Raw genomic sequence first — 17,229 nt, 5'->3', positions numbered from 1 at the left:
AACGCGGGCAGACATAACCATAACTGAGTGTATTGCTGAGTCCATCGGTGTTATGTTGACAGGTGTTTCTAATGCGAGTCCTCGTGCAGCACAACGAGGGTTTTGTTTAGTGTTAAAGTAAGATGGTACATTATTTAGCCTGCTAGCAGTGTTGCTTGTTATCCAAAGGCACGTATTGCCTGATTAGTCTGCTCTAGTTTCCACAACTGGACCAGATATGTTGTGATCAGATAGGGTTTGCACATTGTTGTGACAGGGAAACGTAATGTGGGTGTGTGTCATAAGTAGGGCAGCCACTTAAGGTTATTTAAATTATTGATTGATTCACCGTATAGTCTATTATAAGTGAAATAAAAGAATATTGTAAGGGTTTGTTCAGCCATCATCCCAACAATCATACAAGCGGCATATCCTCACATTTGATCAGTTGGAAGCTGGAGAGAGCGATGACCCCAACAGTCCTCTGTGTGACCCCCTCCGTCTGTACGCCACCGCCGGCTCATTTGCTCGTTCATGACAATACGGCAGCTTGATTTGTAATGACTGTGTGTGCTGGTGTGCCTAAAGAGCAACACGGTTATTATGTTCAGGCCCCGGTTTTGAACCAGGTTACTTGGATCTCGTGTGTAATCAGCTTTGGGGTTGCAGGAGTTTCCCTCGCAAAAGACTCGCTGTGGGATGCAGAGCAGGTGAAGGCTGCCGGGGTGACCCCCAGGGTGAACAGTCAACAGTGCTACAGCTGTGTTTGGGCATGTTAACCATTCCAGACGCATCAACCTCAACCTGGTTGTGCTGCAAGTACAAGGTCCTTTTTAGAAGTGTGTAGCCTGGCTGTCTTTACCAGAGCTAGAGAGGAAGTGGGTCAGGAAGCAGAGGGAAATAAGCACAGGATGTGATCAGCTGCATCAAGGAGCACTGATGTGGGCTGTGGTGAAATCACAAGTGCATTTTTAACAATTTTGAATTGGTTTCAGGTCAGGAAAGATCATACAGTTTAGTATCCAACGTATTCATCACATCCGTTTCATCGGTGTTGTTGGGGGTCGGGCTAAGTCCAGTCCTTGTTCATCATTGTACTGACATAGTTAAGAAGTACGGGTTCAGGCTTGTGCTTCCTTTAAGGAAGTGTACTTTAGATAGAACTAGTTTAGCAGCAGCTTGATATATCTCCCCTGTTAACAATTAGTTCTCGTGTCACGCTACTGAAATAATCATGTGGGGAAAAAGCTAAATATTTGGTCAACAGTTTGGCGTCTTCATCTCGGTTGGACTCAAGTAGTGTATTCCTTCAACGTGTCAGAAATGCCTCCGTTTGTGTCCAGTCCTGTCTGTCCAAGATGTTATCTCAGTCGACTCTTTAAACAGGACTTCCTGCCAGAACCTCTTGGAGTGATTATAGATGTACATCGTGGCTTTACCTTGCTGCAGTTTCTTTTTTCCACACGAGATGACCGGTAGTTATTTCTGAGTACAGGTGAGAGGAAACATCTCAATATCCAACCACCTGCTCAGCATATTAGTGTATATTTGTTTGGACCACCGGACTGAAGATGAAGAGGATCACATAGCACTAATCCATATTTGGTTAAAAACAAATGCATGGCCCTCGGACAGTGGATGTTGTATTAACTAGAAATGTTTAAGAATACAAGCCATCACTCTTTAATAAGCCGTGATTAAGTATTAAAATAAACATCTAAATAGTTGTCGATCTGGGCTTGTCAGATGTTTGTGAGAGTGTTTGTTTTACACACAGGGTAAACTATGATTTCTTCCCCTTTCTTGTATCTGTTATAGAGTTTTTAGAAATAAGTTTGCTTGGAATCAAAGAGGAATTTCTGATGCCCTGTCCTCCACAAGCCTCCTCCAGCTTTGTAAGGCTTTGCAGTTTAGCAATTGCAAATAAACACACACACGCAGACTAATACCATTTCTTCCACTGGTCTTTCCCACCACAGCTGACAACATCTGTTGAAATGGAGCAGTGGTTTGTGCATTGCTCACTGGGGGAGGGGGAAGAGGATGATCGGGAAGAGGAAGAAGGGACATGCTATGTACTCCTCAAGCTGTGCCATTTAGGAGTTCTGCATTTGTCTTCTTGTGGTGTATGTTGTGTTGATCACCTGATGGGAAAGAAGTGAAAGCTTAGGTAGAGTAAATGTTCAGGTTGTAGATGCTAAAGTAATCCTACACTCGCCAAACTAGAGTGTTTCCTGTGAGTCATTTTATTGGACTTAAAAGTGGTCTTTTTTTAAACCTTGACTTTTAGGATAGGAAGTTTAGGAGTGAGTCTCTTTACGCATGTTTTTAGTGCACGTGAGCGTGCCCCACTGGCTAGCTCATGGCCGCCATCCCCCCCAGCTAAACACTGTTAGCTCTGTCAGCATGTTTGCCATAGTTTGTACTGTTGGCGCTGTTAGCACCGTTAGCTACGGGCCCCCGGCTCAGGCGTCGCCATGTTGAGAGGCAATCAAAATGCCTATCTCATATTACGGACCTTTTTAATTCTCGCTGTTGAAATCCTTTCATCTGTAAATACTATGCTATTAATGCATGTATGTAACCGTTGCCTAGTCAGAGAAGTTTGATTGGATCTGGTAAATGGCTCTGTCTGTGTTATCTAGCATTGAGTGGGACTTTGAGCCACAATGCTCCCGTGTCTCATTTCCTATAAAGAATACAGGAGAACATTCCTTGAAACACTGGTGCGTAATTTGTTCCAGTTGTACTCCAACTGAGCAGAGCACAGGCTGCGTGGTCACTCGGGGTGGGAGAAAGGTGAATAGGCAGCACCTTATCTCATTGTTGCAAAGAGCAGTGGAATGTAGCTGGAATCTGATTACAATGGTGGTCCGTGGCCTTGGTTACAGGAAGGGGATTTAGGTGGTGTCTCATGCGGTCTTGATGACAAAAGGCAAAAGGCAGCCAGTGTATGTGGAGCACTGAGGCGACATCACTAGTGTGTGTGTGTGTGTGTGTGTGTGTGTGTGTGTGTAGTGGCGGCGGCATGGGTAGCAAAGTGTGGGAAAGAAAAGTCTGACTATTACTCGCTGTTAAGAAACTTTAAATACTGTAGATGTACTCGCAGGCAGTATCCACCATGTTGTCGGCATATTAGCCGTCCCTTTGTTAGCGCCTGCCTTGATGACGCTAGAAGCCACATAGCAAGGAGGTCGCCATTAACAACAATGATGAAAAGCACCAACAAACAAAGGCATTGCAAAACTGAACATGTAGCAGATACGACTTGTTGAGAAGCATGGTTGAGCCCTGGTTTTATTTGCTGATTGCGTGCGTCCGTGTAGGGCTTTATGTGACCAGTGATCTCGGCTTTGGACTAATTAATGGCTCAAGATGAGACAAATGTTGGGTTGTGATGAACTTGACAAATGAACAGATGAACACAGAATACTCTTCCAAACAAGCTTCATGTTGTAGTTTCAAGTGGTATTGCACAAGCAACAGCTGCTGTGTTTTTAAAAAAAAAAAAAAAAAAAATTCTAGTGTGAAATGATCAATTAGTCGAACATTAATTCTGAAAATCTGTGGTTTTAGTCAATTACCAAGGTTCATAAAGCTTCTTTTGTTTTTTACCTAATTTCAGGTTGTACGTGTCATTGCCTGTGGCTTAACCTTTAAGGCGGTGGGAGGACTCGTGGGTCTTTACTGGCGAGTCCAACCTGTTGTTTGAAACAGGTTTATTTTCTGTCAACACTACATTCAGCAATACACATTCAGGGCAACAACCTCAGGATCTCAGAAATATGTCCACATGGCACGTTTGATGATAAAAAAACTTATGGAATAGTAAATGGAAATACTTTTGTGCACATACACCTTATACAGTAGTTTTCTAAAATAACTGTGTTGTGGAGACTCTTGAGGCTTCGTTGTAATGCTGCTCTTGCTCTAATTCTCCCGTCCCTCTCTTTCCTACATCAGCTCATCCTGATTTGTGGTTGGGATTTTCACGTTATGTCACATCTCACTCACCAAGCGCACTATAAAACACAGTGCATCAAGAGCCGTTTTCAACCCCACAAGCAAGTTGTTGAAAAGATATATAAGGCTGTCTGTACTCTGTACAGTTTGTATTGACCAACATAGTTCACTCAGAATCACCCATTATCTTTCACTTTTCATAATCCTGTTAGGCCGGTTTCCGGCACAAGGTAGAGTAGTCCATGCTCCGTATGAAGCATGTAGGGAGAGAGGATGGACCCGCCCCTCCTCCACTGTGATTGGAAGTGATTTACCCTAAACACACATGTCGTCGATGTGAGTGAAATGGACGTAAAGCTCGCAATTTATCTCTGCAAGTTGAAAATACACTGTGGAGGAAATACTTTAAAATCTTTGGAACAAGTAACTTAATCAGACACTTATTGTCATTCGTTCCCATGCATGCTGCTCAGAGTATCTCCCAAGCACAGTCCAGCTATAATGGATGTCATGATGTGTTCAAATTGTAAAATGTAGGTTTTTTTTTTTTTTTTTTTTTTTTTTTTTTTTTTCTTGCGAGAAACTTGAATAAATAGTTGTTTGAAGGAGATGTTTTCACAGCAATATAAAATGTATATTAGTAAGGGAATAATGACCTTTAACTACCTAACAGTAGCTCTAAGCAACTTATAACACATTATTGAAACTACCAATGCCAAGAAAATATACAATCTTTAGTTTTCTATTTATTTTAATTGTGTGTTTCTATGCACATAGCCATTATAGATGACACTAATAGCTTTCGGTTCAGTTCAGTGTTCACTTACTGAGATGCATCCTGGGTAAAGTGAGTGAAAAGGTGTTTGTTCTTCCAGTAATACATTCTGGCACACTGACCAAACATGAGCCCTCACTGAGATTTATTTATTTATTTATTTATTTTTTTGTAGCTGTTTTGCATTCTCATGTCGGAGCAAAACAATATCAAATTGGTGTAATGGAAGGCAGCCATCAGTACTGTGAGGTAGAGGCGAGAGGAAGACCATTTCATGGCCGAACACGGTGAGCTCAACGCACCATATCCTAACTGTGTCCTCAATGTAGGATTGTCTGTTGTTTCATTCTACTGACACACGTTACAAGGAGAAGGACAACCACATAAATTGTGTTTGTAGTCTTGGTATTTAAGTTCGGTCTGAATAACCTATGAAAGTGAAGTATAGCACTCAATCTTTCATAAGACCCGCACTGCCTGAGCAGAATTGTCCGATATAAATGGAGTTTAGGAATGCAGAGAAGGATGCTGAAAAGTGTGTCACACTGTTCCCTCTTCCTGTTGGTCATTTCCTCAGGCTGTGGGGTCCTCCTCTTGTCTCTGCACATCAGGGTCAGCTCTGCTGGCTCAGGAGGCAATAAGGTACATCGCTCTCCTTTTCATCTGATTGGCCCAACAGATTGCTGCGGTCTTTTCTTTTGCTTGAATTACAGCTGGACCAGTGAGCTGTGAATCTCAGGAGAGTGACACTGAGTAGCATAGCGTTCCCCTAAGGTGTGTCTGTCTGAGGCTGTCAGGCCGGTGCCAGCGTTTTACTGCCTCGACACGGCCCCTGTTGACATTGTTGCACGCAGCCGTGATCATTATGACGTTAATGTTTGGAAAGGGGGTGCGGTCATAAAAGCTGAATATCGGATAATTGATTTACAGGATTCAGAGTTGACTTTAATTTGGCTCCTGCTGTTATTTGGAGGTTTTCGTGTTTTTTACGAGTTTGTCGTTTTTTATTTTGAAAGATAATCATTCAGTTTTTATTATTTAAATTGTAACTTATTCATTACTGTGTGGTCCACTGGATGAGGGAAACCAGTCTTCTAGTGGTCAGTATAGATATGTAATTAGTGTTGAGAATGACTGTGTTCACTATTAGTTCCTGGTCTTTCTGTGGTAGCCGCAGGAGTCTAACAGGAAGTTTGCCATTTGGATAAGGCCTCTGCTAGTGTTGAGCAGAATGAATAGCCTCTCTGGTCACTGTGTGCTTCTCTTCTTCACCGATGGGTACAGGACGGCTCACTGTAGTTGGTGTCTGATGAGATGAGGACTTCAAGGACTTCATTTTTTTTATTGAAACAACGGCTGCAAAATGTGCAATAATCGCATCAAAGAATTTACAGCGATAACCCGTAAAAACAAATTTGCTCATATGTCGGCCTAAAAACAAATGAATACATATACTTTAGCCTATGCCAACATGTAGGCCTAAAATGAAATACCTGGCTTTGTTGAGACAGTGTCTTTTGATGTCCTCCGCTAGCTTTCAGCACCCGGAACCACACGCACACGCGCAACAAATAGCGCTCTCCGTCGTGAAAACCCCCGAAATTTTATACTTTAGGCCATATCTCCCAGCCCTGTGCTCCTGACATAAATGTATTATTTGAATTATGGTAAATTCCCCAAATGTATACAAATATATGATTACCCTGCAAAATGAATTTTAATGCTTTTTTTTGTTTTTTTTGTTTTTCCTTTTCTGTCTTACCACATGTATCAGTTGGAATGGCTGCTAACCACGGTGAGCATCCAGTGACTCAGAAATGGTGATTTCTTCCTGAAAAGGATCGTCAGGATACACAACAAGGCTTACTCACAGAGACCCAGTGTTGCATAGTCAGCTGCGACCCAACCCCGTCTGCTCTGACCTACAGCGTGTACACCGAAATAGCCCAACCTTCTCTTTATAAAGGTTTTATATCCAAACTGTCAGTTTTGGCGATCTTGCACAGGACTTATTGGCATATTGGGACCAAACTAGTCCTGATTAGTTTCCTTCAGAGTGGTTGATTGTAACAACGGTAACGTATGAAGTTGAGCAGTTCCTGCTGTCTGTAGAGCTAAATCATAGTGTGACTGGGGATCTTTGTGCAGGCCCAGACTAACCTCAAGAATGCACTGATTGTTTAGTCAAGGCTAGTCACACTATTGTGGTGCTAAAACGGCACATCTTATAAAGCTCTCCTGCATAAAACAATGTACTATTCTGCTGCAAATGAACAGAGCCAAGAGCAGCCGGATAGCTTCACTGCTTGTTCTGTTTTCAGAATGGGAAAAGCTCCATAGCTTTCATGTGGGTTGGGTGTGTCATCATTAAGATGAGATAAGACTAGATGATTGGGTCAGCCTTTATTCAACAAACAGGAACTCACCTTAGCAACATCATCATGAAACTGTACTGCACTAGACTTGATGTATCACCTTTGGGTTTTACCAACATGGAAATACATGGTGGCTGTTTTTGAAATATTTCAATAGTGTGCCAAAAATCAGTTTTCATTTCAATAAGAAATGGGCCATGCAGTCGTGGTTTTATATCTAGAACGCTTAAGTAATTCTTCACAAGGTTCAGTAGTTGAGAGGCACCGTGTCCGTGCTCTGTAAAAACTCCAAATAAAGCTCTGCTTGTTCTCATCATCATCTTCCCATAGTTTGCCGATTGGTCGAGCTTCCAGCTGCCAAGCACAGTCCGTTGCCAATGGATGTTTTCCAGACTGAACTCTTGTAGAGAAACCTAAGCTTTGGTCTGGTTCCGCAAAGCGAGGAATTAAGTTCAACAGTTGTTTGCAATTTGACATTGTAAGCAGTCTTTTAAGACATGAGTTTGTATTTCTTCCTCTTGTATTGTGTTTCTTTCCTGCGGTGGGATTTCCCTGATGTTGCTAAGCAGCATGTCTGTGTTGCTAAACATGTCTTGGAGACAGATTGCGGCCAACTAAACAGCCAGGCTATTGCCCCGTGGCATAAAGTTCATTTTTGCTCTATTTTAAAAAAAAAAAATAAAAAATAAATAAAAGTTTAAACCTCTGACACAGCTGTGTCTCTTGTTGCTGGAAGTTTAATTCAGTGTCACCGTGACCGGTTGCAGAAAAGCATAGAAAGCAGGATGCCTGAGAGAGCAGTCATTGGACGTTTCTTCAGTAATGCAAACTGATATATTATCATTAATATTAAGGGAATCAACCCCGTGACGGATACCCAGGGGTCAGTATTGATGATGGGAACACGAGGCAATTACCATATTAATCATATAGACTGGCCCATTGCCACACTTTAGTCTCATGGAGTTGTGATCTGTCAATAATTGTTAAGCTCAAAAGCACATTTTCACATCTTAACCCAAATTGAATGCAGTTACAACAGAAATGATCACACTAGATTACATTTCTTTCTTCTGATCATTAAATTGGCAATGGCCTCATCGGTTATTGCTTTGCTGCCACCTTTTTCACTCCTTCCCTTCTTTAGGAAAGCGCAATAGCTCCACCCAGGAGAACATCATTAGTCAACCAGTAGGGTCGAGCTCAGTGGACAACATTTAGCCAAACAACTAGTCAAACACTCGTCAATCAGTCAGTTTAACATATATGACAAATTCTACTTTCTACCAATCTCATGTAATATTTCCCCCCAATATCTTACTTTAAAGTTTTTTTTATTACATACTTGCTTAACTAAATCATGAAAAGAAGTGTGATGAGCAGGGCCACATTAAAGTACCATGGGCCCTGGAGCTATGACTTTATCAACAACAATATCTCATGACGGCAGTTCAATTGTGTGACTATTGCGGGCTGGATTGTTTATAGCAGATGCTAATAACGGTTGCATAAAAATGCAACTGTTTTAAATAGAATCATGGCCAATCAACAGCGTAAAACCTAGACATTTTCTAAAGCAGCAGCCGTTTCTGCTGGAATTTGACACCAGACCGTGTTGCTAAATCTGCCCCTCGACAGGTCTCTGTGTCTCTGATTTAGGCGTCTGTTCACACGGAGCTTCTATTCCACCACGATTATGACAAATCTGTAGCTCCGAAGTTAAGCAAACAAGCTTCGCTCCTCGTGACCAAGTTGTCCTTGTTGAATGTTGCCCCAGACTACTATTGCATTACTGTAAGGAAGAGCAACTTTTCTGTTCCCATTTTTGACTTGAATCGTAACTGATCATGTCAGGTTTTCTCAGCAGGGACTACTGCCGATGACATGCGGTGAAATTAGGGAATAACTAAGTTAACTTTTTGTGAGAGAATCAATTTCTTGCCTTTCAAATAAATGTCTATTTTTAACTATAATGTATCTCCCAAAATGTCTGGAGACCGTCTATAGTTGGATGTCAGTCCGTTGCTCTTGGTGTGCATCAAGCTCTCACGGAGTAATCAAATTCCGTTTCCTAGACGAATGCCCCTCTGATCCAGATAAATTTAGAGGATTTAGAGAATCTTATGTAACTCAACGAGAACTGGAAAATCCTCAATTTAGGGAAGATTTAGCCGAACTCTCGAGTATCATCAACTGGAAAAAGAAAATAGTCCTTTTAGCTCACTGTCTGTGTTTGGAGACATCAAAAATAAACAGTTGTAACGACTGACGTGTTTTACAGAGAGCCTGTTAGGACACTCTCACATCTCGACAGGAAGAACTTCCTGCTTGTGTTGTTATCCTTGTCCTGTCAGAAACTTGCCATACAAGCTTCTCTCTCACTCTCTCACTAACTCTCACTCTCTCTCACTCACACACACACACACACACACACACACACACACAATGGAAAACCACGTCCAAAACATATCCCACATCCTGTGCTGTGCTTTTATCATGTTGGTGATTCAGGCTGGCAAACTGTTGCCATGTGCTGTGTCCAAAAAAAAAGATTTGAGGAGCTCTGCAAAACAAAGAGCACTTAAGAGCTTTCGTCTTTCTTCAGGTTGTAGGTTGGATCGGACCTCTGTTTTGACCTTAGTTTATCTGAAGCTAGCCAGCTTTCCCTTATCTTTGGAAGTGGTCTGTTATTTTAAGCACAGCACGAAGACTTGCAGCTTTTGAATGGGCTTGTTTTCCAAAGCTCTCTCGTCTGCCAGCAGATTCTTGTCTTGGAAGATTTTAGCTGAACCAGCTACCAGGCATGTTTCTGTTTGTATTGGGTATGTCCTATTTTTCTTTGGAAGTAGCTCTTTGTAAGTGTGCCACATATAAAGCCCTTGAGTATTTCAGATGTTTAATATTTGGCACAACTGACAATGAAAAGAAACTGGCAGTGAAAAGAGTTATGAAATATCATCAAGCATGTTTTTTGTTCATTATTCATATGCTAGCATTGGAGCTAACCTAGCCAACAGGGAATACAGATAACATCACAACTGTTTTTATGCTATCAACATGACCTGTTGCTCGCACGCTTTAATGAAAGTTACCAACCTCGAGGACGATATTGTCGGCTCACTGTAAGGGTGCGGAAGAAGGTGTTTCTGACACAGCGGCCGCAGAGGCCAGGAAGATCTGAGCTGTGAACGCCACCATCTCGTGCTCTGAGATTCAACACGTCCACGGCGGATGGAATGTCACGCCACCTGAAAAATCCAGATGAAGCCCTGGACCACCCAGACGGTGCTGGCGTAACCGGCCTGTATCCAGAATGTCTCCCCGCTGAAGCTTCTTCTGATGCCAGCGGTGGCAGTGTGACGTCCTCAGCCGAAGCTCCACAGCACACTTTTTTTTCTGCTGCCACTGTCCCCCTGCAGCGGCCACTTAGCTCTACGGATCTTATCCATCAGTGTCGGTATTTCTGTCACTGGAGGGTCCGAATACCGACTCTTCCTCTCAATCCACCTCGTCAGGGCAGCGGGCCCGTCCTGCTACATCACCTGGTCACCAGCAGTCTGTTAATCTGCGATCTCCTAGAGGGGTAAACCCTGCGACATTATCCATTGTCGAGACATGTCAGTTCCAGGTTAACTTCTGGACATGGTGGCATCTAGTCTTTAGGCACCCTGCTATGAAGTCCTCATGTCCGGTCCCACTCCTGTGTCTCGCCGTGGCATTGGGCCAAATTGTGTCGCCGGCACAAAGGCATAACTATAATAAAAAATGTTGAACTGTGGTGTATTGCTTCTTTTAAATTATGATTGAAGGACCTCTACGTGCATGCTGTGTGATCACAGGGGGGAGGAGAACCCACACGGGGGATATTGGATACAAGTGAGTGTTGTTTGGGGATCATCCTCTTCCCCTATTCTTACCCAACAGAGGAATTTAGAGTAGTGAAGCAAAATGTAGAAATGTCTATCGGAGTAGCACGACTTTCCTTTTTAAAGAGTGTTACGATGAACCTGAACCATCATACTCTCACATCATCCCCCTTTTAGTGGATGGGATGTCAAATTCATATTCACAAGCTACAACATGTGTTGCTAATACTCTTCTTTCAAGCTGTCTGCACCGCAATGTAGCAAGTAGCCACGGTTTGTTACAGAACACCCTCAGTGAGAGTCGAACACGTGTCGTGGAAAAAGACTCGTATGATCTAGAAGCTTTGCTGCAGTTTGTGGATGGGATGTCTGTGTTCTCAAGTCTTTCAAGGAGTCTATATGTATATATTTGGTCATTTTGCTGTTCCTTAGATACCTGTTGTCTTAAACCGATGACGAGCACATGTTAAATCACCCTCTCTGCTCTTTGCACAGATATGAAACGAGTTGTACGGCAGAGCAAATTCCGTCACGTCTTTGGCCAGGCGGTAAAAAATGACCAATGCTACGATGATATCCGGGTGTCGCGGGTCACATGGGACAGCTCCTTCTGTGCAGTCAACCCCAAGTTTGTTGCCTTAATTATCGAGGCCAGCGGCGGAGGCGCTTTCCTCGTTCTTCCTCTTCAAAAGGTAAGCTTCTGTTGCACCATGTACCAGTATTTAATGCCACATTGGGTCAGCACTGCATTGTCGGGGCTCTAAGACCTCTAGATGGAGATAAATCATATGTGTAAGCATGTTTGCATATACGACTTCTTTATGCTACATCAGTAGCACACGGTGAGTACCTAACAGTCTATTAGTTTAACAGTGTTTTTAGGTAGTGTGTATTACTTGCCCTGAGGTGAAATCAGCAACTTTGTTTTGGCTTACTTTGGTTTAAATGTTTGTGCTTTAATAACGTGTTTTTCTAAGAAAAACAAAATTCTCAGTCTGGTGTCTCCTCTATACGAAACCTAAAGTTTTTAGGGTGAAATTAACATTTATGTTTAATAACAACTTTTTGAGATTATGCTCTTCACCTACAATCTCTGCATATTGGCTTGTTTTTGATGTGTTTTTTTTACCAACAGGCCTATCACACTAAAAACTTTGGCATTTAGAAAGAGAACTGATTTTAATTTGGTCTTTCATCTTTATTCTGGGAAAATGATGCATTAAAACGGTGTAATGCTAACCTTTTTTAAAGTCTTTTTCGAGTGCAGTTATGCATGTCATGTTTTTGTTACAGATGATTTAAGTGGATCAAAATATGTTTGGATATTTTTAGATTGGGGGTGAAATGAAATTGCCTTCACGTCCGTGATGACATAATGGGAAGGAAAGCCGTTCTCTCTGGGATCATACTTGGACTGAAGCTTTACGTACAGTAAATAATAATTGGCATTGAATGCTTTGCCTCTTAGAAGCAGAACTGTTGACACTGTTAGTGTCAGTGTACCTTGGCTGTTTCTCACACACCCTCATGTGTACAACAGAAACTTCCCAAAAGCCCCGGAGCGAACGGTCTCCTGATCCTTGCCTCCATATAAGGAGTCGCTCAACTCCATCTTGATTTACTTTTGGGTTGGGCAACACGGCATTTGAAGAGTGTTTAGCTGTAAACAAGTTAGTTGGGTGAACGCATCGCTCGCTTTTGTTTTAACCCTGCTGTCATAGTTAGTCTAATTAAGGTGCAATCGAGATCCGACTGAATCCAACGGGGGACTCTGGCATGTCCCCCAGAGAGCCCTTGGGTGCCATAGTGGTGAACTGTCAGTTGTTTCTGTTTGGCAGATCCTGACCTAGTGAGTGACATAAATACTGCGATATTGTTGACCTATCTAACCTGGGCCTGTAATTAGTGGGCACCGGTGGACTGCCATGTCATCTGAGAAGGCTCTGGCATAGGGGACCGGATCCTTAGGCCTGCCATCACGCAGCTTACACCTCTCAGCACGTCAGTCAATACAAAGCTTGTACTGGGGGGGGTGCCCTCCCTCCCTCCCTCCTCTCTGTGTCTGTATTTTGAATGATCTGCCCTCTGCATGTCACGTCCCAGTACAGTAATGGTGCGTCTACTAAACAAAGTCTACTTTCACTACTCAACTGAAAAGTTGTGAGACTGATGTCTTTATGTGCAGCGCAAACCTCAGGCAATTTCCTCAAGTGAGAGATTAGTAAAAAGTCTCTCTTGGTTTTTTTAGATCTTGCCACATACGATCTGGCAGCTGTGGCACCGACTGATCCTTCACATATAGTGTTCTCCTCACTTCAACAGGCCCTGCATTGAGACACTGGAGCTAAAAGGGGAATACCTTTTTTATTTAAGGATAATAGTTCTGTATGTCTGTTAATCTTTGGACAGTGTGACCAGTATGTATTGCTATCAAACCAGCTTTATATCCTAGCATATAAAGGGAGTCAGTTGTTGAGACATGGGTACAACATTGGGCGTCCCCTTTTTTAAAATTTTTGATTTATTCTTTTTCTTAACATCTATTTTTGGAGTTTATTACCATGGTATTCTCAGCTGGCAATGCAGGTCTCGAAAGTGGGACGAGTCTTGTTCTTTGACTCGACCACTGCAGCGGATCAGCAAAACAGAGTTGCTCTTAGCCCCAAAGATAACTTGTGATGAACTGATTAAACAAGGAGTATTATGGTTAAACTAATTATCTGTGAATCACTATGCTTTTGTTGTGCCAACCGTACGAATGTTTTACTTTAGTAGCTTTCGTCAGACACACGGTCTGATTTGAAGTACACGTGCAGTTTGAATCACCCGGGTCTCATTTCATTTTTGTTTCAAGGGCACCCATTCCCTAAAACACCCCCACCCTCCCTCATGTGAGGGTGCATCTGTCCGGCTAACCCATCTGCCCAGACTGTGTTGCTCCCGGTCTCTGTGGGCAGCCAGCTGCTCGGGGGCCTTTGTCCCACGCTTTCTCCCAGCGCAGCTCTTTGTCACCACCACACTTGGTGCTGGGGGGGAAGCAGTGTGATGATGCTCCTTCCCCCTTCACAATTAAGCCATATGCAACTGTGCGCCGTCTTTGTTGAAGTGACGCAATAACGTCAGGAGGTTGAATTATTGAAATGATGAGCCCACCCCCCCCCCCAGAAAAATCATTGTTCTCCCTCAGCCTGTATTCTGACAAACCTACTCGCAAAGCATCTCTTGGAGTTCAGAGGTTGATGTTGTGGCTCTTGTGACCTGACCTGAGGTCTGAGCCTCATTTTGAGTCGTCAACCAATGGAGCCATGTCTTTGTGTGACTCTGTAGGGAGAGGTTGCTGTGGCAGGCCGCCGTGACTCAGCACAGCCACGAGTATTGTTGCTTCCTCCTGTCAGAACACGGGGATTTATAGAGAGGGCATCAGATGTCCAGCTCAACACATGTCATTCCCTTGCCTCATGCTTTCAATCTCCTCCTTTCTCTTCCCTAGCAGGATGCCTGCTAATTTATTCCCTGATTTCCATATGAAGGAAGCTGTGGGAGTGAAAGCAGCAGCTAGCAAGTGTTCAGTGAAACATTCCTGATAATTCCTCTTTGTCTGCTGGCCACGTGAGAAGGGAAGTTTCAGTAAATCATTACAGTTGCTGTGGTTCATATCCCTTATTTGCTTTATCTAAGCATGCCATTGTTTAAAATTCAACGCCGTCTGTGCCGTTTTAGCCATCGGTATCTTTATTTTCCATGCAGACGGTGGGTTAGTCATTTTGTCCGTTGTTAGCATCTTTCGTTTCCTCTTTTGTCTGTTTCTTTTTTTTAAAGATTGAACTAAACTGCAACCATAACACTACAGAGAGCATTGCTTAACGTTGAAGGCATGTCCCACGTTGGTGCTTCAAATGCTGTGTGTGTGTGTGTGTGTGTGTGTGTGTGTGTTTTTGATTTAGATTCAATCCATCAATGCACCATTCATCCAGTGCTCAACCTTTGCTGCTGGTAATCCCTGGGTGTGTGCACCGTGACGCATTATTTCTGTTGTCTCACATAACCAAGCTGTGCTCTTGTCTCTGCTCACAAAAAATCGGCTGCGTGTTCGTGCTATCCAGGGTCCTTCTCCATACTTTGGTCAGTTTCTATACTGCTCAGTTGCCTCTGCCGCTCAGTCCTGCTGACTGCAGATTTTACCATATATGGTCATTCACTGCTCCCTGCCTGACAGCCTTCCAAGACCGTTTCCTCTCTGCCTTGCCATTGGCTGCTTCGTGCAGTGTCGGCACACATGTGAATTCTGGGATAGGCCGAAATATGAAGAGCGGCCAAGATTAGAGAACTGGGTTGAAGTCAGATGTTGTCTCTGTCACAGAGTCACTCACTGTATGCGAGTGCCATATTAGAATAATTGTTTTAATGTGATAATCGGTATGACTGCAGGAATACTGAATACTATTTATAATCCATTAATACAGAGCTGTGAGCCCTGGTAGCTTTTTAAGACAAAACAGACAGTAGGACAAAGCTATGCTACGTTTTTTTTTTTTTTAATGATGGCAGATGTTGTGTACAAAGCCATGTTCAGTCATTTAATGCATTTAAAGTCTACTGCACGAGAGCAATTCATTCACAAACTAACTGCCGCTGCTCACAGATGCACCAATCTGGCACAAAACATCTTTTGGGGTGGGCTGCCTTTTTATATGTTCTAATAAGTTCTTTCTAAAAATATCTTTTCATTCATATGTTTTTTCCAGTTGATTATTTTTGGGGCTGTATCACAGCATGCAGCGGGCAGACAGTAGGAAGATGTGGAGACACTGTGGACAAATGGCCGTCCTCCATAGAGAATACTCAGTGCAGTCGCATCAAAGAGGAGACAGAAGTTAATGACCCCCCCCCCCCCCCCCCCCCGATATTCATCAGAGGTTTGGCTTAGATTTTTAAAATTACTTGCGTGGAACTAATCACTAGACGTACTGGAAACACTGATCCTGTGTCAACAGTCATCAGCAACCTCTAGTCAGTAAAATATATTCTGCTGTAGGAGCATCTGAATACTAATAGATGTGTTTCAAAATATCAGCTGCTCCAAATACTTCCTAGCTGGCAGCAGAGCCACCGGTATAGTAGTAGTAAACAGCGGACTTGTCTTAGATGCTATCTGGAATTAATCTTAAGACTAGCCATGTACCAGAGATATACAGTACTCCAGTGTATCTGCAGTACATATCTGTATAGGTATTTCTACTTTATCTCTCTAGCTATATATAGCTGAGGTTGTAGTGTGTTGCACTGCATTGTTCCTGCCCTATCTCTCACACACACACACACACACACAGGCTTGTAAAAGTGGAAATTTCCATGGAGCAGTGAGCAGCAGTGGACAGCATGCAGACCCTTCAGTGTGTGCATGTGTGAATCACATGTTGAGCTGCGAGGAGAGGAAGTGTGCAGGCCTCTTGTTTGAATGAAAAGAATGTCCTCTGCTGCCTTGAGGGATGTCGTTCGTCCATTTTTCGTGTTTTGAATGTTGAGCTTTGTATCTGTCGCCGTGCGGTTCGGTCTCTGCAGCCGTACTTGTTGCTATGCGACTGTTTGTTTTCTAGGCATCAGACATTCCTTTGGAAGGATACAGATGTCTGTCGTGTAGTTATGGACATGTGAGGTGTTCCACTGCTGAGTTTAGCCCCTTTTCTGGTGGTGTGGGTGGGTTTTCTGGACTAAATCATTTTCAAGTCTTGCCGAGCTCGCTCCCTGTGCCCGTAGGCTGGTTACCTTGGAGATAATTTTCTTGCTTGGCTGGTTTAGTACGTTTGGGTCCTTTTTTAGTTTTTTGTGATGTTACTGTCGGTGTTATAGAACAGTTTAGGTCTGAATAAATATTGCAAACATGAAGTCTGACTACGAAACCGGAGGAATCTCGACTAATCAGAGCAGGAAGTAAAATGAACGTTTGTAGCAGATTAAATCTTATCATCTGAACTAGTTTGGTTTCTTTCTTTAGTCAAATAATGTGACTAATCGACACCAGGATTTGATAAACTGAATCTTTAAAGAGAATCTGAGTTGATTCAAACCTTTGAGGTTCAAATTGCTCCAACTGGGAAACGCACAAACGTCTTGTTGACAGTCACGGTAGTCACTTCTGATGATAAATGGATGTGACTACTATTCAATACCATCAAGATATTGAGAACAATGCTAGTGTAAACTCTTAAATCAGTGGAAGTTTATTTCAGATGGCTCTTGGCTCTTAAAAGACTCTTTAGCAGCAGGAAGG

At 42.9% G+C, this 17,229-nt stretch overlaps 1 protein-coding gene across 2 annotated transcripts in view; it reads left to right on the top strand.

The window, feature by feature from the left end:
- Positions 1-17,229, top strand: part of coro1ca (coronin, actin binding protein, 1Ca) — a 31,287-nt gene that overhangs the window by 960 nt on the left and 13,098 nt on the right. The window contains exons 2-3 of one of the 2 annotated variants that reach the window (XM_031856486.1): positions 6,492-6,512; positions 11,454-11,650. In XM_031856486.1, coding sequence (XP_031712346.1) covers positions 6,497-6,512; positions 11,454-11,650 — 213 coding nt within the window. In that variant the 5' untranslated portion in view covers positions 6,492-6,496. The remainder of the gene's footprint in view (positions 1-6,491; positions 6,513-11,453; positions 11,651-17,229) is intronic. The other variant, XM_031856487.1, reaches the window with a different exon arrangement.

The sequence above is a fragment of the Anarrhichthys ocellatus genome, unplaced genomic scaffold (assembly GCF_004355925.1).
Source record: "Anarrhichthys ocellatus isolate YVR2014 unplaced genomic scaffold, GSC_Weel_1.0 scaffold17, whole genome shotgun sequence".
In the NCBI taxonomy this organism is placed as follows: domain Eukaryota; kingdom Metazoa; phylum Chordata; class Actinopteri; order Perciformes; family Anarhichadidae; genus Anarrhichthys; species Anarrhichthys ocellatus.
This window is presented reverse-complemented; position numbering and strand designations above follow the sequence as displayed.